Here is a 25,414-nt window from a genome sequence, read left to right as displayed (position 1 = left end):
TTTTTGATTGTTGTTGTTGGCATGGTTGATTTTGGCAAATATATACTCAAACGTGTCAACACCTTCACTGACCTTTTTCAATAATCTATCAATTTCAGCTTCAAGTTTTTGTTAATAACACACTACAGTTTCTATTGATTCCCTTTTTTACACTGCAACTTCTTTTGAGACATGGGGTTTGTTTATCAAGAAAAGAGGTTCATTTTTGAGATAAAAACGTGATTCATTGAGTTGCAGAAAAGCACGTGACTTTATTGCTAAACCAGAAAAGTTAGTAAATTTTTTTGACGCTATTTTTTTTTTTTTTTTTTCTTTTTTTCTTGTAGAGCAAAGAGAACAACAAACGAAAATGTCTTTGAATCCAAGCGCTAGTGAATGGAAACCTAATTTTGGTGCCAAATCTTTTGTTCCCTCTTTTGCAGGTAAAGAAATGAAAAAATAAAAATAAAAAATAGTGACAATTGAATACTTTTAATTAGCTCCTGCTGCTGCGCCCAAGGTTGTTAAGCTTCCTGAATCAACACCTGCTCCTGGTAATAATAAAAAAAAAAAAAAAAAAAGGAAAAGGCAATGATCGATGGACGACTGATGAACGAAATATTTTATGTAGCACCTAAAGCTGAAGCTCCCAAGGACGAAGCTCCTAAGGCTGAAGCTCCTAAAGCCGAAGCTCCCAAGGCCGAAGCTCCCAAGGCCGAAGCCCCTAAAGCCGAAAAGACAGAAGCTCCTAAAGCTAAAGCTAAGGCTGCTGCTGCTGCTGCTGCTGCACCCAAGAAAGCCGCTGAACCCGTTGTTCAAGAAGAAGATGAAATTGATGAAGAAGTAGCTGCCGATTTGTTTGGCAAGGAGCACTTGAACGTTGTCTTTATGGGTCACGTTGGTAAAGAATTTTAAAAAAGAAAAATGCAAGTGTGAGAGTGGCTTATCCTATGATTTAGATGCTGGTAAATCCACTATGGGTGGTAACATTCTTTATTTAACTGGTATGGTTGATAAGCGTACATTGGAAAAATATGAAAGAGAAGCCAAGGAAGCCGGACGTGAATCATGGTATCTTTCTTGGGCTTTGGACACAAACACTGAAGAACGAGCCAAGGTAAATTTTTTTTTTGCCTTTGCATATTCAATCCCCGCTCACTTGCTTTGTTGATTGTAGGGTAAAACGGTCGAAACCGGTCGAGCCTATTTTGAAACCGACAAACGTCGTTATACCATTTTGGATGCACCTGGCCACAAGAACTTTGTTCCTAGTATGATTCAAGGTGCCTCTCAAGCTGATATTGGTGTTTTGGTTATTTCTGCTCGTAAGGGTGAATTCGAAACAGGTTTTGAACGTGGTGGTCAAACCCGTGAACACACCATGTTGGCCAAGACATCAGGTATCAACAAGTTGATTATCGCTGTCAACAAGATGGATGATCCTACTGTCCAGTGGGATAAGGCAAGATATGATGAAATTCTCAGCAAATTGAACCTCTTCTTGAAGCAAACGGGTTACAATCCCAAGACAGATGTTCACTTTATGCCCTTGTCAGGATTCACAGGTGCAAACATTAAGGATCGCGATACCAAGTCTTGTCCTTGGTATGATGGTCCTTCACTCTTGGAGTTCTTGGATAACTACAAGACAAATGATAGAAAGATCAACGCTCCTCTGATGATTCCTATTTCTGAAAAATACAAGGTAATGATAGCACAAGGAACAAACAGAGGATTAAACAATGTATTAGGATATGGGTACTATTGTTGTAGGCAAGATTGAATCTGGTCATGTCAAGAAGGGTTCTCATGTTTTGATGATGCCCAACAAGGTAAGCATCCATAGATGGATAGGGTACAAGATGCTCATTTTTCTGTAGCAATCTGTCGAAATTACCGCTATTTATAATGAAACAGAAGAAGAAATTGAACAAGCTGTCTGTGGTGACAATATCAGATTGAGATTGAAGGGTATCGAAGAAGACGAGGTCAGTCCTGGTTTTGTTCTTTGCAGCAAAAAGAACCCTGTGCCAACCACGACTGTGTTTGAAGCTCAATTGGCCATTCTTGAACACAAGAGCATCATCTGTGCCGGTTACACTGCCGTCTTGCACGTTCACGCTGCTTCTGAAGAGATCACCCTCTCTGCTCTTTTACACTTGATTGACAAAAAGACAGGCAAGCGATCCAAGAGACCTCCTCAATTTGTCAAGCAAGGTCAAAAGGCCATTGCTCGTATCGAAACCTCTGGACCTATCTGTATCGAGACCTTTGCCAAGTTGCCTCAATTGGGTCGTTTCACTTTACGTGATGAAGGCAAGACGGTGGCTATCGGAAAGGTCACCAAAGTTTTGGATCCCAACGCTGTTTAAATAAACTAGAAAAGAAAATTTATTTTGTTTTAAAGAGAAGCACGAGTACGAATGGAAGCTAATTTATCGGCGATTTGCTGCAAGAACACTTCAGTCGTTGAATAGTGTTCGGTTGTCATGCTATTCATGAAAAGAAATTGAGTAAAGTATAATAGATGATTCATCACTTACGCTTTGCCGTAAATAATCAAAGCTAAATCCTTTGTCATATGTTTGTCTACTTCGATTGTTTCAACACAAGCTCTTTCCAAGTCTTTACAAAACTGAAGCAGTTCAGCATTTCCGTCCAACTTTGCACGATGTTCAAGACCACGGGTCCAGGCAAAGATGGAGGCAATCGGGTTGGTCGAGGTCTTGTTACCTTTTTGATGCTCTCTATAATGTCTAGTCACCGTGCCATGGGCAGCCTCTGCTTCCACTGTCTTTCCATCAGGCGTGTAAAGAACGGATGTCATCAATCCCAAGGAACCGTATCCTTGAGCGATGATATCTGACTGAACATCACCGTCATAATTCTTGGTAGCCCACACAAAGTTACCGTTGGATTTAAGAGCCTGAGCGACCATGTCGTCAATCAGACGGTGCTCGTACCAGATACCGGCTGCTTCGAATTGGGATTTGTATTCCTTTTGATAGATTTCTTCAAAGATGTCCTTGAAGCGACCATCATAGGCCTTGAGAATGGTATTTTTGGTACTCAGATAAAGAGGCATCTTTCGCTGGAGGGCAAGACGGAAGCAAGCATGGCCAAAGCCTTGGATGGATTCATCCGTGTTGTACATGGCTAAACCCACACCACCTGATTTTTCAAAATTGAAGACCTCCATCCTTCTAGGCTCTGAACCATCAGCAGGTGTATAGACTACCTCAAATTTACCAGGTCCAGGGGCAACAAAATCGGTGGCACGGTACTACAGAGGAGGGGGCTGGTGAGCGATAGGATGAGAATCAAAAAGAACTTACTTGATCACCATGAGCATGTCTGCCGATGATAATAGGATTTGTCCAGCCAGGAACAAGCTTTGGAATTGTCTTGACAACGATCGGTTCACGAAAGACGGTGCCGTTCAGGATGTTACGGATCGTACCATTAGGACTCTTCCACATCTTTTTGAGTTTGAATTCTATTTTCTTGGTAAGGATAAAGGTTTATTCTTCTCTTCTCATTTACCTTCCACACGTGCTTCATCGGGAGTGATAGTAGCACATTTAATGCCCACATTGTACTTTTTGATAGCTTCAGCAGCATCGACAGTGACTTGATCGTCTGTCTATAGAAAAGTGAGATAAAAGTGTTCAACAAAAAGAAGACTTACAGCATCACGATTCTCAACACTGAGATCAAAATATTTAATATCAAGTTCAAGGTAAGGTAAGATGAGTTTATCTTTAATGAGTTGCCAAATGATCCTCGTCATCTCATCACCATCAAGGTCAACTACGGGGTTCTTTACAATGATCTTGGACATGTTTGGATAGGAAAAATAAAATAAAAGAAATAGAAAAGAAAGAAAAAGAAGTGAACAAAGCTATAAATGCTAAATTGCAAACCGGAAGGTAGGAGAAATAAAAATAGGGCAAGGGTTATTAAAAAAGACAAGTCCTGTGTTAAATGACAAATGAGGATTACACACAGTAAGTGATCATGCATTCCCCGCATTTCATTCGGATAATCATTTTGACGCCCCACATCCTGATTGACAAGAAGAGAGTAGGATGGAAAGTGTTGTGGCAATTAAACTTGCTGTTGTTTTCTGATGTTCTAACCGTCTGGTTCGTCATGTCTGTGCTTGTTCTTTTTTTTTTTTTTTTTTTTTTTTTTGATAAATGGTTTTAGTCACTGGTACTACTTTATGAGCACACAATAAGATATTCCTCCCCACCTTCATTTCCGTTCGTGAGAACTAATTTTTCAAGGGAAAAAAAAAAAAAAAAAAAAAAAAAAAAAAAGAGGGGGGAAGCAAAGCGATGATTTAGAAAAGATGAATGACCCACACCTGCTTTAGAGTTACAACTGTCTCTAGGGCAGTGACCAAGAAACACGTTCGAAAGCAAGCTTACCGGACAAAGGAAAGCCACTGGCCTTTGGATACGTTGGAAAGTACACTCTTCCTACAGACGCACGTGATTCCAACTCCAAATTTGTATGAGCCATCCCACTTCAAGCCACGACGGCCTGTGATTGACGAGTGCCTGCTGTCTCCATTCCCAACCAATTGAGTACAGAATGAGCCGCAAGACTTTCTTGTGCAAATCCATCAAATTCATCGCGCGCGCTTTTTTTTATGCTGCTGCAAAGCCTCTATTCGAATCATAAGGGCATGAGTGGCTATAATAGCCAATGGAATAACAAAAAAAGAGTGTTTAAATTTATAAAGTCCACTCATTTGAATAGTTTTAGTTTATAATATCTTTTTTATATTAGCTCATTTTTTCTACTTTTATGAATCAATTCACTTTCTATAGTTTGGGCATGCCATGTTGAAATGGTTAAAACAATCAATGTATGAATCCAATTAAAAAAAAAAAAAAGATAAAACCGACAAAGGCAAATACAGCCATTTGTTGATTTTGACGGATGATTGGCTTTTATAGGCTTCTATTGAATACCTTTATCATGAAATCTGAGCATCAAGTCTTGTTATCCATTAGTAAGCATATTTCATACCATGCCTATCTTTTCTACTCTTATCACCCCTCTCTTTTCTCTCTCTCATTGGATGTCTCGTCAGCAATCCACTTTATTCTGTCTGCTGCTGCACACAGCTCACACCAAATAAACAATTCATGCGTCACACTGTGATAGTCTTAGCAGCCAGAAAACAATTTTCGTCTTCACATGAAAGTTACACAATGCTCGGAGATCAAATAAAAGGACCTCTTTTTACTCATCACAAATGACATATTCTTTTTAATCTATTTGTCTCATATTTTTTTTTTAAAACTTTGACGTTTTCCTTTCTTTTTTTTTTTAATTAAAAATGAAGACATTTACAGTAGAAGAAGTAGCCCAACACAACAAGGCGGATGATATTTGGATCATTGTGGATGGAAAAGTATTTGATTTGACAAAGTTTATCAATGAGCATCCCGGTGGAAAAAAAGTATTGTTGAAAAAAGCAGGAAAGGATGCATCCAAGGAATTCAAGACGTTTCACAATCCAGCCATCATGCAACGTGTAGGTCTTCCGATGCAAATAGGCGTCATTCAAAGTGCTTCAGAAGCAACCCCAGCACCTGTGGCACCTCAACCTGCTGTCAAAACCACAGCCACGGTCGATATCCATTCAGTTGTGAATGCTGAACCCTCTCAATTTGGCGAAGGCATTCCCTATGGTGATCCTACTTGGTATCAAGACTGGAACAGGTAAAATAAAACGGGAACGCTCTCCCCATGAATCACTCATGCTCTTCCCTAGCCCTTATTACAACGCATCGCACATTCGACTTCGAAAGGAAATCCGTGCCTTTGTCGATAAGGAAGTGATGCCCTTTTGTCATGAGTGGAGTGAAGCCAAGGCGATCCCTCGTGAGATCGTACGTCGTGCGGCCGAGTTGGGTATCTTGAACATCGGTTCGGGTGCTGCCAAGAAGGCGGCCAATGCGGCCTACATGAAATACCCTTTACCGGCTGGCCTCCGACAGGAAGAATTTGACATTTTCCATGAATTCATCTGCGTTGATGAAATTGCTCGCTGTGGCTCGGGTGGTTTTATCTGGGCTCTGATGGGTGGATTGGGAATCGGGCTGCCTCCTCTTTTGAACTTTGGATCCGAGGCGCTGAAGCAAAAGGTCGCTCCGGGCTGTCTTGCGGGTGAAAAGTTCATTGCCCTGGCTGTCACTGAACCTTCGGCCGGTTCGGATGTGGCCAATCTCAAGACGACAGCGACCGACATGGGCGATTATTATCTGCTGAACGGTGAAAAGAAGTGGATCACACAAGGTGGCTATGCTGATTACTATACCGTGGCCTGTCGTACTGGTGGACCTGGCATGGCCGGTGTCTCTCTCTTGTTGGTCGAACGATCCATGCCGGGTGTGAATGCTAGATTGATGGATGTTCAGGGCATGTGGGGATCGGGTACTTCTTATATTACGTTTGAAGATGTAGGTTGAAGCATCGACATGGAGAATTTACTGATTTCATGCTTGATAGGTCAAAGTGCCCAAGAGCCATATTATTGGTAAAGTCAATCAAGGTTTCAAATATATTATGCACAACTTTAATCATGAACGCTTGGGTATTGTCATGCAAGCCAATCGTCTTGCTCGTGTTTGCATTGAAGAAGCATTGAAGGTAATGAAAGAAAGTGGATAAATCGAAATGAAATTAACCATTTCTCTGTAGTATTCTTTAAAGCGAAAGACATTCGGTCAACGTCTGATTGAACACGCTGTGATTCGTAACAAGTTAGGACACATGATTCGTCAGTGTGAAGCGACTCATGCTTGGCTAGAAAGTGTTCTTTACCAGCTTCACACCTTACCCGAAAAGGCCACACCTAACCTTTTGGCTGGCCCGATTGCCCTTCTCAAGGCACAGAGCACACAGACGTTTGAATATTGTGCCAGAGAGGCCTCTCAAATCTTTGGAGGCTTGGCCTACACTCGAGGAGGTCAGGGTGAAAAGGTAGAACGTTTGTATCGTGAAGTACGTGCGTATGCAATCCCAGGCGGATCTGAAGAAATCATGTTGGATCTGGGTGTTCGACAAGCATTGGGTAAAGCGATGGCGAACTCAAAGTCTAAACTATAGATGCTCTCTTTTTTCACTGAATAAACTAAATATTTATTATCCCTTTTAAGCAACCTTAACTTCATGTGGATCGATACACCATAAAACTCTGGTAGTCAAACATCCATCTTTGAAAGAATAACACAAGTGGTTTTTTAGATCGGGACATTAAAAAGTCAAAATCAAGGTACCACCTTGTTCCCATCAGAAAGCAGTGACAGATAAAGCGGACAAGGAAAATTAGGATTTTTTTTTTCTTTTTTTGAGGAAAAAACAAAAATAAACGGTTTCTTTCTTTTCACTTTATGTTTCTAAAATCAGAGTTTCTAAGTGAAGATCAATTAAATGCACTTCATTCATACAAATACAGTGCTGTTGATCGATCACTGACAACAAAATATGTTCTAAGTCATTATTGGAACTGGTGTGTTCAATTCTTTCCAATCAATATGGCGTAAGTTGGATGAAACAGACGCAAATACTTTTTTTTTTTTTTTTTTTCTTAATACACAACAGGCCCAATCTTATCACCCTCACAGGTCTTGGATTCATGGTGATCAATGTCACTTTAGCCTCTGTCTTTGCTCCTCTCATGGCCACCGGCGATCAATCAGGTCCTTCCTGGCTCTACTTTAGTTTTGCCATCGGACTTTGGCTTTATTCAACCTTTGATAATGTGGATGGGAAGCAGGCCAGGAGGACACAGACATCCTCACCCCTAGGCGAACTCTTTGACCATGGTTGTGATGCGCTCAACTGTTCCTTTGCTGCCATTCTGCAAGCAACCGCTTTGGGCACAGGTCATTCAAAGACGAGTGTTTTGCTGTATGGTATTGCCATGTTGGGATTTTATCTCTCTACAGCCGAAGAATATCATACGGGCACATTGTATTTAGGGTATGTGAATGCTCCTACCGAAGGCGTTGTCCTTTCCTGTATCATCTTTATTATTTCGGGTATCTATGGTAAGTACGTTGGATGACATTGAACGGTTTGATCAACCTACCAGAGTAGGTCCTGAGTTCTGGCAGGAACCTTTTATGGAAGGCATCTCTCGGTCAGATGCATTGATCTGGTTTATAGGCTTTCTTTTTTTGTTTACTCATGTCCCTTCTTGGTAAGCTTTCAACCAAAAAAAAAAAATCCTATTGATATCAACCCACCTAGTTTTTATGCCATGTATAAAGCATGCCAAAGTAAAAACCAACCCTTTTTTAAAACGATGCTTATTCAGAATATGCCTATTGCCATTTACATCCTCTGTCTTTACCTCTGGGCCACCTCTCCTTATTCCACCCTCCTTAGTCATCACCACTTTATTCTATTTGCCATCACGACAGGCATCGTGTTTGGCAGGATGGCCACCAAAGTGATCTTGGCTCACCTTACAAAGTCAAGTTTCCCGACATTTACAATCTTACTTGTTCCTTTGATTGGAGGTGCCTTGTTGACAAATATACCACATTTTATGAACACCAAGTAAAAATCAAAACGGCTTTTCTAGCAAGAAAAAAAAAAAAAAAAGTAATAGGCTAATGATGATTCAACCTAGGGAACCTTTATTTACAGCCAAATCAGAACATATTTACTTGTGGAGTTATTTTACATTTGCTTTCATAGCCTATGCAAGATGGACACTGGTCGTCATTAGTAGTTTTTGTCAATTTTTAGGAATTCAGTGTTTAAGGATTCCGCCACAAAAGCAACATTAAATGCAATTAGAGCCATTTCTGTCTCAGATCAATTAAATCCCCTTCGTCTTTCAACACGCTTTCTTCTTCTATCATGGCCTCTATATGCCTTGCAAGGTCTTTTTCTTTTGTCATCTCGACTGTTTTATCTACCCAGTGAGCTTCGTTCAATTCCATATCCACTTCATCCGTTGTATGTTGTAAACTATCTGCCATCTGAAAGATATCAAACGTATCTTCTAATAATGGATACGTGTCTCTGTAAGATGTATGGCTGTTGATCTCGAGTGACACGTCTAATAATTCTTGAATCATCAAGTCATTGGGTGAATTAGCGAGTGCTTGATGATACGCATGAATCGCTTTGGCTGTACATCCCTTGAGTTGATAAATCATGCCCATACTAGCTCTAGCATCTGCATTGTTTGGATTTTGTGTCAGTGCGTTTTCAAAACAAGCCAATGCCCGGTCTTCGTTTTTCAATCTAAAAAAGTGATGATTGAACAAGACAAATAAATCAGTGCTGTGGTTCTCCTTACGGTTCATGGCGATAGACGTGTCCTAAATTACACCATATCTTTTCCCAAAGTATGGTCTTTTTATATCGTCTTTGCTTGGCTAGTCTTAATGCTGTATGTAGATGTTCTCGTGCTTGAACGTACCTAACAGCATATGATTGAGTCACTGCTGATGACTATATTTAGATCACTTACGCTCCCTTCTTGTAGTAATAAACACCCAATTCGTTATACAGATATGGGTCATTATTGTTCTTTCCCAAGCTTCTATTGAAATATTCATAAGCAGCATCCATGTTATTGAGTTCCATGTATTCCATGGCGATTTGCATTAAAGGTATGTAGGATCTATCGTTGTTTGTCAGTTCATGTTGCATACCCATCCCGTTTCACGTACCCGGGTATATGTTTAATACAAGTCATGTAAGCCTGAATGGCCTGCTCATGATCTTTTTCGGCTGAAAACGCATGGGCATAACCCAACCAAGAATGCTGTGCAAACTGATTGTTGTTGATCGCTTGACTTGACATACAAACTTAGTATACACACATCAAAGCCGACACATGACTTACATGAAATAACGTTTAGCGTCCTGATTCTTTTTGATATACAGATAATATAACCCTACAGCATACCACGCCACATCATCATGACCCGACTTGTTGACCAGCTCTTGCGCATATTCATACAATTCTGTCTTCAAGTCCAGCTCATACAAACAGGCCAGGTGCATATGGATCGATTCTTTAAAATAAGGATCCTGGCTCTTGATCTGCTTACAAGTCGACAGACAGAGCTCATACCGACCTTCAGAAAAATAACGCTCAGCGATACTTTGCTGGACATCCAAACTTTTTGATAAATTGCCTGCTTCTGAATCCATCTTTTTACCACTGAGAATGTCCTTTTTGAGTTTGAGGCCGTAGAGATATCGAAAGTATTCTGCGTCTTGTCCACAGTGATCATCAAATGGTAGCGTCATGACAAATTCCCACTCTATTACATCCGTCAAACTGTATGCCTTTTTTGTCGATCATGGACTGTTTACCTGCTTGTTCACCCATCAAATTGTATTTGACAAGTGCCTCTAGTGCATCATAACATTTCAAATCAACCGATAAAGCCTCTTTAAAACATTCCCTTGCATTGTCAATATCCTTCAACAACATGTAGGCTTTCCCTCTCACATAGCACATGACGGATTCTAGCTTGATGTTTCCCTCAGAATCACTTTCTTGAAGAGTATCTAGACAAGTCCTCTGTAAGCCATCATGTGTGCTTCATGTCCTATTGACATACCTCTCGTAAAACTACTCGATAGTCCTGCGACTGTATTCTTTCCAGAAAATGGATTTTTTTTCCCTAGATAATCCAATACATCCCTTGCATTGCCCAAGGCCAGCTAGTATACAAGCATTAGATTTTTTTTTAAAGCAGTGGGGGGGCTGTTGACCTACAGAACATAAAGCTGCTAAATATCTTGCTTTGACACTTTTGTTGATGGTTTGCTTTTTGTTTAGGATCTCTATTGCTCTTTCGTACTGACGCTCTTGATAGTAAACAAGTGCAATCTGATAAATATCATTTAAAGAATCTAATCTATACTTTTTAGTTTGAGTATTTCACTTGACTTGTTTATTCGTTTATTGCTACCTGTTGTGGCCATCAGTTTTTCACCAATGAAGCAAGCAGCTCCGGGCAAATGATAGTTCAACGCGTCTTGTCTAAGGATTCTGAGTCTTTCTTCCCTTGTCTGATGTCTTTCTACTTCTGCAGACAGTGTACTCGATTGATCGTGTCGTGTGAGTAATTCTTCTTCATAAGGACTGTGTGGCTCATATCGTAGTGGATATGGTGAAAACTCAGTATCACTGGTTATCGTTTGGCGAGGTGGTGTCTGAAATGGATTCCTTATGGGTGTTGTGCGCGATCTAGGATTCATCAATTAAAGAAAAAAAAAATACAAAGAAAAATGCTGAGTTTTGATTTATGGAAACGCGTTGACAGTAAAGCCATTTTCTTTGTCAAGCCGACTTGTTCAAAAAGCGTATCCTTGTTTTATGAGCCGCACTGTTCTTTCATATGACGTGTGATCTATCTCAGATGCTTCACATCTCCCTTATGCCAATGGACTGTATAAATATATTCTCAAATACTTTTCTCAAAAAATTTTGGTCATCCTTTTTCATTTCTTTTAATTCAAAAGTGACGCAATTTTTGTAATGAAGGGGTCATGCTGTTGTATCATTATTAATGCTATATGATTGAAGATGATTAATAAAAGCATCTATTTTTGACTACATCATATCAGCAGTAATTATTTTCACGTTTTAAGGAACATTGATTGAATACAAAGTGAAATTGTGTTTTTAGTAAATACAAAGGTATTCTCATTTATTCTTGTCTCCTTTTGAGTGTACTTCGATAAAGCAGAGCCGAGATTTTTTTTTTCTTTTTTTACCATTTTGAGATTTTTTTTCTCTCTATTTTTAATGTCAATATAAATTCAATCACAAGTCTGTACAATTGGCTTTCTTTATAAAACGCTTCTCCTTATTTGTAGTTAGCCAAAGGCAATAAATTTTATTACACAAAGGAGATTATCGAGCAGTTTCATTATCATTCATTTTTATAAGGAGCTAAATTGCTAAAGTTCAAATGCTTTCTTGTCACTGAAAACACTTTTTTCAAAAGTGTAATTATTATTTTTTTCTTACGGCATTTTCTTACATTTGGTTCCTTATTGCATAAAATATACTTATAAATGAACTCCAGTATGAAATCTCAGGGGTAACTAAAGAATCGAGTACACCCCTTTACTGTACACAAGTCAAGGAGCGTTCGATGTTATTTTTACAACTTGTCGAGAACGATTGGACTTATATAGAAAAAAAAAAAGGAGAGAATTAAAAAGTATATAAAGAAAAGAGAGTTTAACCAAGAAGAAGAAAAACATCTACAAAATGAAATTCACATCTGTTCTTGCTATCGTTGTCTTGGTTGCTACTGCCGCTGTCTCTGCTTTCCCAGGTTCAAATAAGGAAATCAACCAAAATGCTGGTGGTGCTGGTAATGGTGCTTCTAATAAAGGAATTCTCTCTGGTGTCCTTCAAAACGGTATCTTGTCCCATGCTGAAAATAACAATCACATTGAACAAAACGCCAATATTCATTAAGCTATTGTATTCGCATGCTCATTTTGCAATAAAAAAAGCATCCTTTTTTTTTATTATAAACAATTCAAAGCTTATTTTAGTTAAAGACAGTTGACATGCTCCTTTTATGTATGACACATCTTTTGTCCAAAGCATCTTCAACATTTTTCTTGCCTTGACTCCAAAAGAATGATCCAAAACATGAGAGAGAAAGGGGATCACTGACATGACATATCTTTCTTTGATAGTCTTGGTCTTTTGATTAACTGTAAAAAAATCTGAACATTGCCAATTTGTTAAAAAAACGCCTTTCTCTTATCAAACCATTTATTACGTACTTGAGTAAGAAGAATACATTCAAGACAGCAACTTTTTTAGTCTCTTTCATCTTTTTTAACTTAAGCTTGATAGACTGCAGTTCAATTTCATTCTTCAACCGAATTAGTTTCAAGTCGTACTGTTGCTTTCTTCTCTCTAGTTTTTCTTTTTGAGTACGTTTCAAGCAATGTGGGAAAACAATTTACCCTATGGTATAATATCAGTGACTTGCTACAATATCACCAAATTAAAGCAATTTATTGAAGATAATTTTTAAACTCATAACAGAAAACTGATTGTACTTTAACGCTTATAATGATGGACGCCTTGCGGCACCTGAATAAAACCCTCCGTCTATAAAAAAGACTTTTTCATTGAACAACACAATGGTTTTTGGTTTAAAAGTATAGAGCGAGAAACATTCTTTTCATAATTTGTAATTTGATTCAGTATCAGAGGGAGCTTGCTCATCTTTAATTTCTTAACAACGCAACGACTATCAGCGTTACCAATTGTCCAAGTACAGTTTGCCTGTGATTTATAATAACCTTCTCCCTCTCTCCTTTTCCTTCATACATTTTTTTTTTTTGCTGGACTTGTCAACAACTGTAAATAGAAGCTACGCGTATAAAAAGTGTCTTGTTATTCATGTTTATATGTTTTGTATGCAATCACTTCAATAGAGTACACAATTGTAGTATATTTTATAATATTTATTGTTTGATTGAGCTTCTATTCCTTTTATTTAAAATTATATTAAACAACCTTTGGTAACTCAAACTTTTGACCTTTGATAACCCTGATACAAATAGATGAGTAAAAATGCTTATAATTGAAACCTGTTTTCTTACTTTTGGTAGTAAATATAAAAGAAATCGCTATATAAAGCAGTTTGTAATAGACCTGCTACTGATGCAATCCAATCTACTACATATTCTGGTTCAAAATAATATCGATAACACCAATTGAAGATATAAAGTGTACGGTAAGCACCCAAGGCAAATATATAATGAATCGTGATCGTCTCTGCTTCTCCTGTACGCTGAAGCATAAACAGCTGTGGGAAAATAGCTACTGACTCTAACCAGATAGAGAAGGACCAAAGTATCTAGATATTCAGTGTTAAATCAACCTGTTGTCATACTGTCCATCCGCTTACTTCAGTGACTTTATACTCATAACAAAATAATAAAGAAAAAACAGCAGCAAATAAAAGCAAGTATTCAACTTTGAATGTATCTAGGCTTTTATCGTAAGTAGCTTTAAACTTGAAGGTCATTAAATAAACAGTGTAGAATGATGAGCCAAGAAAGAATATCTTCATACAAGTGTTGTAAAGTGAATGATATTTATAAACAACATCAATGTATCGTGTCAAGAATACAATACAATATAATATTTGGCTCTTGAGTGAAATACCTTCAAGCTTGTTAATTTTAATTTTATCTTCTTTTCGTATTCTTACCAACACATGAACGAGACTTTTTGATCTTTGCAAGTAAAATAAAGATAGAAATCAAGTGCGTCAAGTCTGCACTAAGTCTAAATAAATTCATTTTTTTTAAAAAAAAAAAAAAAAAGAAAAGAAAAGAAAAAGAAAGTGTGCCTCTAATTACACGTTATGTCAAAAATCGGTTGGCTTATTTGAAAAATAATAATTGGCGGACTTTAATTATAAATGAATACGTGATGCACTATTTCCCAAAATCAAAGTCGCATCCAGCTATTTCTAAAGTCGCAGAATATCAAATACTATTATCAGAAAATAAGATCGCATTTTTACAGATTTTATAATATAATATATACATAAAAGCGACAAGTAAACGCAACATTTATTCCTGAAAACAGTGAAAATAAAATTGTATTTTTCAAAGTTTTTGCGAATAATAACAAATTAGATATCGCATCCATAGAAATGTTGTCTTGGAAAATCTACACTATATAAATATGTCTACTTTTTGTCTTTTTTTTTTCCTTTCATCTCCACATAATTTACATTTTGAAATGAGCAATCTGCTTTTTACAAAGATGGGCAAGGCCATATTGTCGATAAGCATGACTGTCCTGAAGCTATGGACTATGTTGCTAATAAGGAAGTGTACGTTCTTAAAACCATTAGCTCTCATACGGAATACTTATGTGATATACCTTGCGAGAGCAACTCTGAGTCTTTTTTTTAAACATATCCCCAAGCTAAAGGATATGGACATTCATATGAGGGAATGGGATCCAAGCGTGGCTACACAGTGTACACTGACCAAGATAAAGATTTTCAAACTGATTTTTGAAAAGGTTTTGGGTATGTCAGCGGCCGCAAAACAGTTAGGAATTCAGGTTCGCTCAGTGCAAAGATGGGTGTTATCATATGAAAAGGATTCTGATAATATTTGAAAACAAGGGTCATCCGCGTATTTTCAATGAAAAATACAAAAAGATTACTTGGCAAGCATCTGTCGATCGTTCTTGAACAGCCAGTGAAACAGATAATTCAGAGGTTTGAAGGGCAAGCTTTACAAAACTACGATTCATTGCTTTGTGAAGAACGAATGCAGCTTGGTGAAAAAATCATAGTTTTAGCCTATAGACAAAAATAATGACTCTAAGATTCAAGAGCACCTTAATGAAATGAAGCTATGTGATAAAACAAAAGTCGAGCTCAATTCTTTTTGGCTGGGAAGAACTTGGTGAGTACAACGGTAGGCAGGTTGTCTTTTTCAACGAAAAAATGGGCAACAGCACGTAGGGCAGGACATTTGAGTCCATAATATTACAAATAGATGTATGTTACTGTCTTCTTATTTGTATATCAATTAAGGTCATCATATTCTGATCAATGGGATATGCTACTTATTCTATACTAAGCATATTTTATTCATACAAAGTAAAGCAGTCCATATCAATTTATCAATTGTTGTCAATCAATTTTGTTTCTGTTAAGGTGAATCAAGTGCTTATTTGAGTAATCATGTATGTTTTTATAGTGCAATAGTTCTATGTTATCTTGTACATAGTAAGCTAGACAATATCTATCTAGACAAAGATGGCCTTCTCATCGACATGTACCACTATCCGCATTGCCGAAAATGGTTATTGCTTTGTTATTTTGTTCCTTTTTTTGTTCATTCTTTCATTCTCTTTTTCTTTCTTATAAACATCACTAAAGTTATGAATATATAATTCATATGTATTTGTATAAATACTGTAAGGTAGATGTTTTTCCTTTTTCTTTTTTTTTGCTCATCATCAAATCCAGTAAACATTGTCGACTTAGTAAGTTAATGGAGCAAAAAGAAATAACCTGCAAGACGATATAGCTATCATCAGCAGCTATATCTCCCCATCACTACTTAATTCGTCGTCATCATCTTGGTTAATACAAAAAGAAAGTCCAATGTAACACTGCATGATAGTTTACTTTGATGAATAAGAAGAAATTAGATTTGCTATTTGCTAAATAGCATGTAGACTATACTGATAGAGCGAAAAGCAGTTCAAGATAATTCCTGTCTATTTAAAAGTAATATCCTACAATCAGGATTATATTAGAGGATATGGAATCACAATTGTAAACTAGGTATGGTCAACAACAACAACAACAAAAGGAAAAGGATCAACAAGATGGTAAAGATCGTTGAATAGAGGATTCAATGAAAGCTAATTATACAATGACACACCCAAGGTTTCAAAGGTAGAGCAAAGCCAAATCTATTGTCTAGTGATCAGCACATCAACACACAATTTATCATCTTCTGTATAGTATAGTTGAACTCATTTATTCATCACTTCACAGGTAATTTCCCATGTATACAGTATATGCATTAAGTTATTTTTGTAAGAAAGCTGATTCAATAAATCTAGGGCTATTATTAGTATGGATTGACTACACACTTGTTAGGCCTACTACAGATATTATGGATACTGCAGATCAAGCATTAGATCCTTTGCTAGTATTTTATTAGAAACGATCATATATGAAAGGATGGGGACATGAGAACACTTATTTCAGGATTTGATTAGAGAACTTATTCTGAACCCATAGCAAGATGGTAGGAAAAAGAAAAAGAAAAAAAATGATGATTTCTATTAACAAAAGATATACATATTAGCTTTATCTGACTATATCCTTTTTATTACTCAACCCTATATTTTATTATAACCCCTTTATGGTGATTATGTTCATACGATGTATCGTTGTTATTTTTATTTTCTTTTACAAAATAAACAGATGATGAAATATGAATAAAGCAAAGAAAAATAAACGTTTGCTTATTTCAATACAGATACAAAGACCTATATAAGCTGTATTCATATCCAACTAAGCTTATGTATAGATAGCTCACCTTATTACCAGCATGGCAGGTGATGATATCCCTATTATATATGAATTCTTTTAACACCAGCCTAGTTAATTTACAACCAATATATGATTATGATCAGCTATTAAATATTATTAACACACAATATTTCTATTGATTAATGCAAGTAAGCTTGTATATTCGTAAATAAGCCTTTATCTGTTAGTATATTGGATCTAGTTCTTGTGTAGCATATCAAGTTATATATATATAAATGTGAGAAAGAGAAGAGTACATGTTCTATATCACTAAAAAAGATTATCCTTCAATATAGAATCATATACTTTTGTCTTGTGTAATAAGACATAAAGAATATTAGATGGTCCTCTTTATCTCTTGATTTCCTTTTTTGGACAGTGTTCATTTTTCTCACTTTTATGAATGAACAAGTTACAATATAGACATATTTATTTATTGTGTATTATTATATTTAAAGTAAAAAGAATAATAAAGAAATAAACATAATGTTTCAAAAAAAATATTTTTATTTATTATAATAAATATTTGAGCAAAATATGCTTTTATTTAAAAAGGAAAAAAAGAAAGAAAAAAAAAGAGGAAGGGGCAAATACTTACCTTGAAGAACAAATATCCAAGTTTCATGAGAAAAGCACCATTCCTGCCACAAACACCACCCTATTAATCTAGTATGAGACATAATGTAGATAAAAAATAGCCATAAACCTTATAAAGAGAGTACGTCCCTTAAAGTTATATACACCAAAAAAGCCATGAGAACAAAGAGAAAATCGTACTTTTTTTGGTTCTCAAAGCTTTTTAGACTTTGATTAACAGGATCAACCACACGAAGGTAAAAGTACATTTGATCCCAACCTGGTCTTGTTGCAGGCGAAAAACATGAAAAAAAAATGGCTTAAAAAAAAACACAAAAGAGACCACCCAGAAGCCATACCCAGAAGCCACACCCAAAAGACCATGGAACCATTATTATTTTTCTTTGTTTTTTCTTTTCTTCTTTGATAGAGAAAAAAAAAGAAAAGAAAAAATAGAAAAATGGAAATGACTTTTTATAGCTTAAATTTCTTATCTTCAAATTCCTTAGCTACTTTTGTTTATTTACGTGGAATTCTTTTCCTTTTTTCCTTTACCCACACACATGAAATTAAGGAGTAAATAAGCTCTTTATTGGCTTTTTTTTTCTCTTCATACAAAATGCTATCCTAATTAAAGATAAGGCTTGAAAGGAAAAATAAAACAAAAAAGAAAACGCGTTAAAAAAAAGCAACTTCATTACATCCTTCACTCTAGACATATCCAAATTGTTTTCAGTGTTTACTATATTTACTGTTTGCAGTATATATCATTTGATTCTCTCTCTCTCTCTTTTTTTTTTTCTCTTTCACACACACACGCACAAGATACCAAGCCGAATCACATTTTCTGCTTGTGCATCAAATATAAACAAAGCAAAAAGATGAGAAAAGAATGATTTTTGTATATTTATTTTTACTAAACTACCGTTACACTTATTCCGCACATATCAACTCAGTAAAGTATAAGAACCAATCACTACATGCACAGGTTATTTCGTGCCTAGAAACAAAATATAGCAAAAAACAAAGCATCTAACACTGTAGGGTTGATTTGATTGTGAAGTATTATGACCAAAAAAATAAGAAAAAAAAAAAATAAAAAAAAAATGGAATGTAGTTTAGAATGTTTGCTACAAAGATTGTGGGCCGAAAAGGAAATCTTCTTTTTCTTTTGCTGAAATTTGCACTAGTGCCACTCAAACCACCTTTTTTTTTATTTTCATTTTGCTATTTATGGTTTTCAATAAGAAAAGGGGAAAAGATATTTAATAAAAATTGGCTTATAAACCACTACCTTATCATGAAACAAAAACGCTTGTGAGACAAACTAAAATGAATTGAACTCAAAGCGAGAGATGATCAAGTTCTTTACATGCTTCTATTTTTTAGTCAGTAAACAATCTTGTTTTTTTTTTTTTTTTTTTTTTTTTTTTTTTACCCCGAACCGTATTCTTCCTTTATTTACTTTCTCATTTATGCAAGAAAGGAATACGTTACTAAAAAGAGTAATTCATAAACTGAATTTTATTGATTATCAACTGAATATCACTTTATATTGGAGAGAGAGTGAGAGATAGAAAAGCTCAGTTTATGAGTGTATAAGATATTTATAATGAATAGCGTCTCTAAAAAATGCAACATGATAACATCTGTACATGGATCTACTTTATTTACTATTGACTATTAAGGAGCAATAGTGAAATGCACCCTCTTCTCAATGATAGATTGTATTAGACATTGCAAACATCACCTGCAACGATCAAAAGCTACCTAAATCACAACAGGGTCAGTTATCCTAAAGAGCTATAGCCCAATATCAAAAGTTTTAAGAATTATATCTTAATTCATCATTTCATTGTTTTCTTCTATGTCTGATTTTTGATATTCAAGTTTCATACTTTAGCATACTCTTCATCATGTTCTGATCTACTGGAACGCTCATCCGAGACCGATCCGACCAACCAGTGATATAAAATCAATCAGTTCAGAGCCAATTGATTGTCAAGCTTTCTGTGCTTAGGGTAGTACATGTGGAAAAAAAAAGAACAGAGTTGAAAAAGCATTCAAAGCTGTTTCTATTTTGTGCTTGTTTAACTCAAGGACCCACTGATGATATTATAGTGTTGTAAAAAAAAAGGAAGGAGAGGGATATAAATAGAGAAGATACTAGAATACACACTGACTACTATAAAGGAATACAACTTTTATTACTGCTAGTCAGTTTACTCCTCAAAAATAAAGTTCCTATTTAGTTAGCCATCATTTGAGCTAAGCATACTCAGAATCAACAGCTTCAGTAACTGATGGAAAAATAGTAGAAGAAGAAGAGAAAAGTAAGAGAATAAGAGTTAAATGATTTTAACTCTGTTACTAAACTTATTATGTCTTTTATCTTATCCTAGTCTGTAATACCAAATAAACCATCTGTACTCTTTAGTATTCAATTCATAGTTCCAACTACCTATGCTCATTTCACCTAAGAAAAGACTAGCAATAACTATTGCGCTTGGGTAATCCAGATCAACTACACTGAATGAATAATATGTGCAAAAAAGGAAATATGATGGTTACAACGCCAATATCTGGAATAACAGGATAAGGATGAAAGCAAATGTGTATACGATGCTTATTGATGATATAAAAATGAGACAAATATTTGTCTTTTTTGCATTGCATTATAAAAGTTAATAAAGGAATATGTGGATTGAAAGGTAAGTAAGTAACACAGGCTGATGGAAAAGGAGAATATCTGTAGGTGTTTAAGCTGCATTAGTTTATACTATATATAAAGATACTATAAGACTAGTCTTGCAACGAAATGCAACAACCTTCATAAATAGATTGCTGAATGATTAAATGAAGGATTCGCGTTGTGTTTATGTCTACTGGATATGCAGTGTTTTCATATCAAACTGTTATTTATTTTTATTTGTCGCTTTTCTATATTCGTTTATTGTAAATGTAGAAATATTGTAAAGACGATTTGAATAAAATATAAAAGTTCGAGCAGAAGCTAATCCAACGATCAGTAAGAAAGTGGACTATGCGGGTAGTCATTTTGTATGAGGCTTTCTTGACGTGATTACATGGTACATTTTTGAGGACTAAGGAGATGATGGATGTACGAGTAGGAATATTACCAGCGACGAACATCCAATGAGAGCGCTAGATAGAAAGCAGAGCATGACCAATAGCCATAGCTGATGGAACATCAATGATGGAGGCAGAATCAGGAAGGAAGTTCAATTGGAACAATGTATGAACGACGGCAAAGGAGGAGAGGAATTGAGATGAAAAGTGCTCGTGCTGAAAACGCCAATACTATAAAAATAATATGCATATAGAAATCTAACGAATACACCTGTCTCACTACCATTATGAAATAAAACCTTAGTAACTGACTAAACTTATGTACTTTTAATGGAAATTGATATCGTTTTTGCCACATTATTGTTTACTGTTGCTAGATAATAGTTTAGAATAACTCCAAGTTGACATAATTTCTAATTTGATCCTTTGTTTTCAATTATCCCAATTTATTTTGATTCATCAAGCAAATTAAGTATGCTTCCCATGATCTTCTTATTCTTACATTTTGTAATAAGATTCCATAGTCCCTTTTCTTCAATCATGAGTGCTTTCTTATAACTTCAATAGCAATGTCTTGGAATAGCTTCAAGGCTATTCTTCCATTGAAGTACTCTTCCATTGGAGTATTCGTTAGCCTGGATATCAAAGTTGAATTATGTCCATGTTGTGTAAGATCGCATCACATGATTATTGGCATCATTAGAGCTTCCTCTATAACTAAACTATATGGAACAGTGTTGAATCAATCTCTGTTACTGCCAAAATTTTTCCATCGTTCCATGCTGTTTCTTTAATGTATATTTCATTCAGCTCAGTATCTACTCTGTTGAGTACAAAATTTGAAATTGTCAATCCTTCTTCCAAAGGAGGCTCTTTATCAACTCTTATGTTCAATGTTATCAAGTCATTAAGTACTTTAGTGTCCACTACCAATTTTACATCATCTGTATTTATTAAATTCGTAAACCAAACATTTTTGTATTTAGTATCTTTTGGCGGTAAAGAGCTTGGCAAAGGCATATTCTTCATACTAAACCTTTCACAATGAGATTTGATCGTTCTTGTACGTTCATAAACTTCAATTGTATTATTGACTAGTATAACCCCTGCGCAGAAAAATCGCATTTAAGACTGAAAAATATTTTGAAAAATCCTCCAAAGTTTTCGCTGGTCCCTCTTGACTCGTGTTAATACAATATAGAAAGATATCCCTTTGTATGGTGTCTTCATCTCGACGTCTGATCGGCTGGATTACTTTGCTACGTCCAAACAAATAAAATTATCTGTACTCCTTCTTTATGAGCAGCTTTTGCATAAAAAGTTGAGTGCCTCAAAACTATCTGTACTCTTGTCTGCATGTCGAATATAACTTGGTGTTGATCACCATCCTAACTCTCCCCCATGCTTAATTCAGGCCAAATTAGACTTCTGTACTTGCGTATGGATTGGTTGCCCTACCGTCCTTCTCTTTGTTCCGTGGTTCTGCAAGTACGCATTAATATTGCTTCCCATACGCAAATCTCTTCCAGGTTCAAGGGTTTAATCCGTTAGATTATGATGTTAATCAATTGCCAAAGGTTCTTCGTCCTTGATTCTCATCTCACTTTGCTGAGTGTCTGTCTTGCTGATGATAAGCTATTTGTTCTATTCTCTTGGATATCGACTGTGTCTGTCATTTCAACTACGACTTTTATAATGAAGTAGTGAATACTTCTGGGCGATTATCATTCGACAAACTGAAAATGTTCAATCCCAAACAGCTTCTCATAAGATGTAAGCCTCCAGTTCTCTCTTTATTCTATTTATTCTCAGATCTTTGAGACAATGGTTTCTCTTGTATGGTTTCTTTTCTTTTTTTTTCTTCACTTTAACTATTCTGTAAAACTTATGCTGTTCTAGTGTTGCACGAGCGAGGATTTAGTCCCCGATACAATCATGTATAATGGCAATGTTGGCAAAACGAAGACAGAGGATGTGGTTATAGGCATTCCAGCCGCGCTTTATTCTCAGATAGTAATAATAAAATAAATTTTTTTGATCTTATTGTTCCTTTATATCTTTCTAAGTCTAGTGTGATTTTTTGAAGACTTGGTGACCAAGGTGGGATCATGGCTAGAACCATCTTTTGTACCATGGGCAGGTAGCCACCACATCCTCTGTCTTCGGTAACGGTTCAAAAACCTTCATTGTTAGAGTACGTCCATGTACGTATTGGTCTCTTGGTCTATAGTAGTATTTTTCAAAAGTATCGCTGTTTAGGCTCCAGTTTGCATGCATCCTGACGGAATGTATCGAAGCACCATTAGATATTGCTTTCGTATTTGCTGCTGATCTTAACGAGTGTGCTTTGAACACGTCAGTGTTTATTCCTGCTTCCTTTAGACTGTCTTTTATCCAATTTGCAATAGTAACTAGGGATATTGGACGAGACTTGTTACCATTTTCTTCCAAAATGTTTGCTAAGAGCAATGAATGGTTTTCAGCGAGATGTGTTCGTAAGTGTTTAGTCCTCTGACAGAAATGCCAAAGTGTGTAGGCAGGGCAAATTTCTCTGTCTTTTAATGCACCAAGTTTTGATGATTTTGCCTCTATTTCTTTAGGAGATCTTGCTGTCAATGTAACCCCTTGAAGTAATCCTTGATCATCTTGTTTGAAGTTCACATCTCTGTATTGTAACTTGCCTATATCAGAACGAGGTCTCCACATTGAAGCTATTGTGGTTAAAAGGATAGCTTTTTTCTGTAATACATATAATGATAAGTCAACTGTCTTGTCCCAAATTAGTATAAGATCGATAATAGGTTGAATATCGTAAATTTCTTGGCTATTGTTTGGTAATTTGTAGTGGTTACGTTTTCTAGCTTGAAAATATTGTTGCAAAATCAGATTGGATGCAATGGCAGGCTTGTCTGGATGGATAATCCTGAACACAGATGCAATTGCTGAACGTATACAATTCAGCTGTTGAGGTGATAGACGTTTGTTAAACATCAGATATTCTACTATTCTTGTCGGATGGTACTCTAAAGGATTCACCTTTGGTTTGTGTTCCAAACACTATGTTGCCCAACGTTTCCACTGTAAATCGTAATTTGTGTGTGTTGTGATCTTATTTGATTGTTGCAAATAATCGATTATACCCTCTGTGAGATTTTCTATCTGTAATTGATACGCCCTGATAACTTCCATGCGGTCAAGGACCATAGTTTGTTCACTTTGAAGGTTAATGGTTTTGCTATGCTCTGATGTAAAACCATTGGCCACCAAAATTGGCTCTGCCAACTGGGTGTGATAAGTACAGCCGTCTTGACTCTGTCTGCTTTCAGTTTCCTCAGAGCCTTTGGGATTAATTTCCATGGTGAATGCAGATAAATCCCTGTCTTTAACCATCGTTGCCTCCATGCGTTGGTTGCTTCTGCCTGTGGGTCTGGATTCAGACCCCAAAATCGTCTTAATCTTGTGTTTGCTCTTGTTGCGAACGCATTGATCTTCAATGGCCTCCATTGTTCTTGAATCTTCTTGAAGAAACGTCGTAGTAACTTCCATTCGTAAAGTGGTTTTTTCTTTCGACTTAATGCGTCTGCTTGAACGTTTTTGATTCCTTGTATGTGCTGATATCGAACTTGTAGGTTGTATGTAGCAGTCACCTCTTGTATTTCTAGAGCGAGTTCTTGCAGAAATAGGGAGACTGTCCCTCCTGATTTTTTGGCGTATTTTAGAGCTGTTACATTGTCGGAGTATATCTTGATCACCCCACCTTCGTACTCTTTTGCGTGGAGCTGTAAGGCAAAAAGGATTGGCTTCAGCTCCCTCAGATTGATCGAAAGATCGCTTTCTTGTCTTTTCCAGTGTCCAGCTGTTTCTACATGTGTGGAAGTCACACCCCATCCCGTGTCCGAGACATCCACAAAAATCTCTACATCTGGTTCTTTCACTTCCTTGAGTATGATCGGGAGGCCATTCAACTGCGATGCTTGGTTCTTCCACCAATCTAGTTTCTTCAAACTCTGAATTGACATCGGGCAGCTTTTCTCCCAATTTTGGTTGTTCAGGCGAAGGTTGATCGCTAGATCCCTTTGTATATGTCCCACATGAAGCAATGCTTCTCCAATTGCTGGGATCATTGCTGTCATTTTCCCCAAAAGACCAGCAATCCATCAGCAAGAATATGGTTGCTTGTTCTTCTGCAGTTGTCTTGTCCGTGAAATCAGTTTCAATATCTTGGTTTGCGGAATGCTGATTTTCATTGTTTTTGTGTTGAACGTAAAACCCAAGAAGTCTTGTATATGTTTAGGTATCAGATCGCTCTTTTCGTAATCGATCAAAAACCCTAAGTTTGTCAATTGTGTTAAAATCTTCTGGGTATGATCTTCCATCTCTTCTTTGGTCCTCGCTACCACACAGATATCGTCCGGGTAGTATACTAGACGAATTCCAATTGCTCGCAAAGGTTCTAAGGCATGTCTCATCAATTTCGAAAATAGATGCGGTGCTACACTTTGGCCGAATGTTAAAGATCTGTATTGGTAAACTGTTCCTTTGTGAGAAAATGATAGGAACTTCCAAGATTCCGGATGAATTGGAACAACAATGTATGCATCCTTTAGGTCGATCTTGGTCAAGAAATCGTCCTTTTCTACAATGTC

At 36.5% G+C, this 25,414-nt stretch overlaps 8 protein-coding genes across 8 annotated transcripts; 3 read left to right on the top strand and 5 right to left on the bottom strand.

The window, feature by feature from the left end:
- Positions 1-349: 349 nt before the first annotated feature.
- RO3G_13821 (uncharacterized protein) lies at positions 350-2,351 on the top strand (the record flags this gene model as incomplete). Its single annotated transcript, XM_067668405.1, has 7 exons — positions 350-422; positions 480-533; positions 611-880; positions 939-1,096; positions 1,157-1,684; positions 1,731-1,811; positions 1,860-2,351. 7 exons carry the CDS (start codon positions 350-352, stop codon positions 2,349-2,351), a joined length of 1,656 nt encoding a protein of 551 aa, XP_067524506.1.
- Positions 2,352-2,380: 29 nt separating this feature from the next.
- Positions 2,381-3,820, bottom strand: RO3G_13820 (isocitrate dehydrogenase [NADP]; the record flags this gene model as incomplete). The annotated part of the gene is made up of 5 exons (XM_067668404.1): positions 2,381-2,471; positions 2,523-3,262; positions 3,315-3,475; positions 3,523-3,622; positions 3,668-3,820. The coding sequence occupies 5 exons, from the start codon at positions 3,818-3,820 to the stop codon at positions 2,381-2,383; spliced, it is 1,245 nt and encodes a 414-aa protein (XP_067524505.1).
- Positions 3,821-5,332: 1,512 nt separating this feature from the next.
- On the top strand, positions 5,333-8,737 carry RO3G_13819 (uncharacterized protein; the record flags this gene model as incomplete). Its single annotated transcript, XM_067668403.1, has 10 exons — positions 5,333-5,718; positions 5,771-6,458; positions 6,508-6,648; positions 6,700-7,072; positions 7,246-7,273; positions 7,457-7,540; positions 7,603-8,051; positions 8,170-8,203; positions 8,392-8,565; positions 8,707-8,737. 10 exons carry the CDS (start codon positions 5,333-5,335, stop codon positions 8,735-8,737), a joined length of 2,388 nt encoding a protein of 795 aa, XP_067524504.1.
- A 1,127-nt stretch (positions 8,738-9,864) lies between these two features.
- RO3G_13818 (uncharacterized protein) lies at positions 9,865-10,465 on the bottom strand (the record flags this gene model as incomplete). The annotated part of the gene is made up of 2 exons (XM_067668402.1): positions 9,865-10,292; positions 10,345-10,465. 2 exons carry the CDS (start codon positions 10,463-10,465, stop codon positions 9,865-9,867), a joined length of 549 nt encoding a protein of 182 aa, XP_067524503.1.
- Positions 10,466-12,259: 1,794 nt separating this feature from the next.
- On the top strand, positions 12,260-12,472 carry RO3G_13817 (uncharacterized protein; the record flags this gene model as incomplete). Its single annotated transcript, XM_067668401.1, has 1 exon — positions 12,260-12,472. The coding sequence occupies one exon, from the start codon at positions 12,260-12,262 to the stop codon at positions 12,470-12,472; it is 213 nt and encodes a 70-aa protein (XP_067524502.1).
- Positions 12,473-13,525: 1,053 nt separating this feature from the next.
- On the bottom strand, positions 13,526-14,048 carry RO3G_13816 (uncharacterized protein; the record flags this gene model as incomplete). Its single annotated transcript, XM_067668400.1, has 3 exons — positions 13,526-13,568; positions 13,621-13,877; positions 13,929-14,048. 3 exons carry the CDS (start codon positions 14,046-14,048, stop codon positions 13,526-13,528), a joined length of 420 nt encoding a protein of 139 aa, XP_067524501.1.
- Positions 14,049-20,843: 6,795 nt separating this feature from the next.
- On the bottom strand, positions 20,844-21,126 carry RO3G_13815 (uncharacterized protein; the record flags this gene model as incomplete). The annotated part of the gene is made up of 2 exons (XM_067668399.1): positions 20,844-20,999; positions 21,094-21,126. The coding sequence occupies 2 exons, from the start codon at positions 21,124-21,126 to the stop codon at positions 20,844-20,846; spliced, it is 189 nt and encodes a 62-aa protein (XP_067524500.1).
- Positions 21,127-23,825: 2,699 nt separating this feature from the next.
- On the bottom strand, positions 23,826-24,272 carry RO3G_13814 (uncharacterized protein; the record flags this gene model as incomplete). The annotated part of the gene is made up of 1 exon (XM_067668398.1): positions 23,826-24,272. The coding sequence occupies one exon, from the start codon at positions 24,270-24,272 to the stop codon at positions 23,826-23,828; it is 447 nt and encodes a 148-aa protein (XP_067524499.1).
- Positions 24,273-25,414: the final 1,142 nt, after the last annotated feature.

Source organism: Rhizopus delemar, genomic scaffold (genome assembly GCF_000149305.1).
Source record: "Rhizopus delemar RA 99-880 supercont3.12 genomic scaffold, whole genome shotgun sequence".
In the NCBI taxonomy this organism is placed as follows: Eukaryota; Fungi; Mucoromycota; class Mucoromycetes; order Mucorales; family Rhizopodaceae; genus Rhizopus; species Rhizopus delemar.
This window is presented reverse-complemented; position numbering and strand designations above follow the sequence as displayed.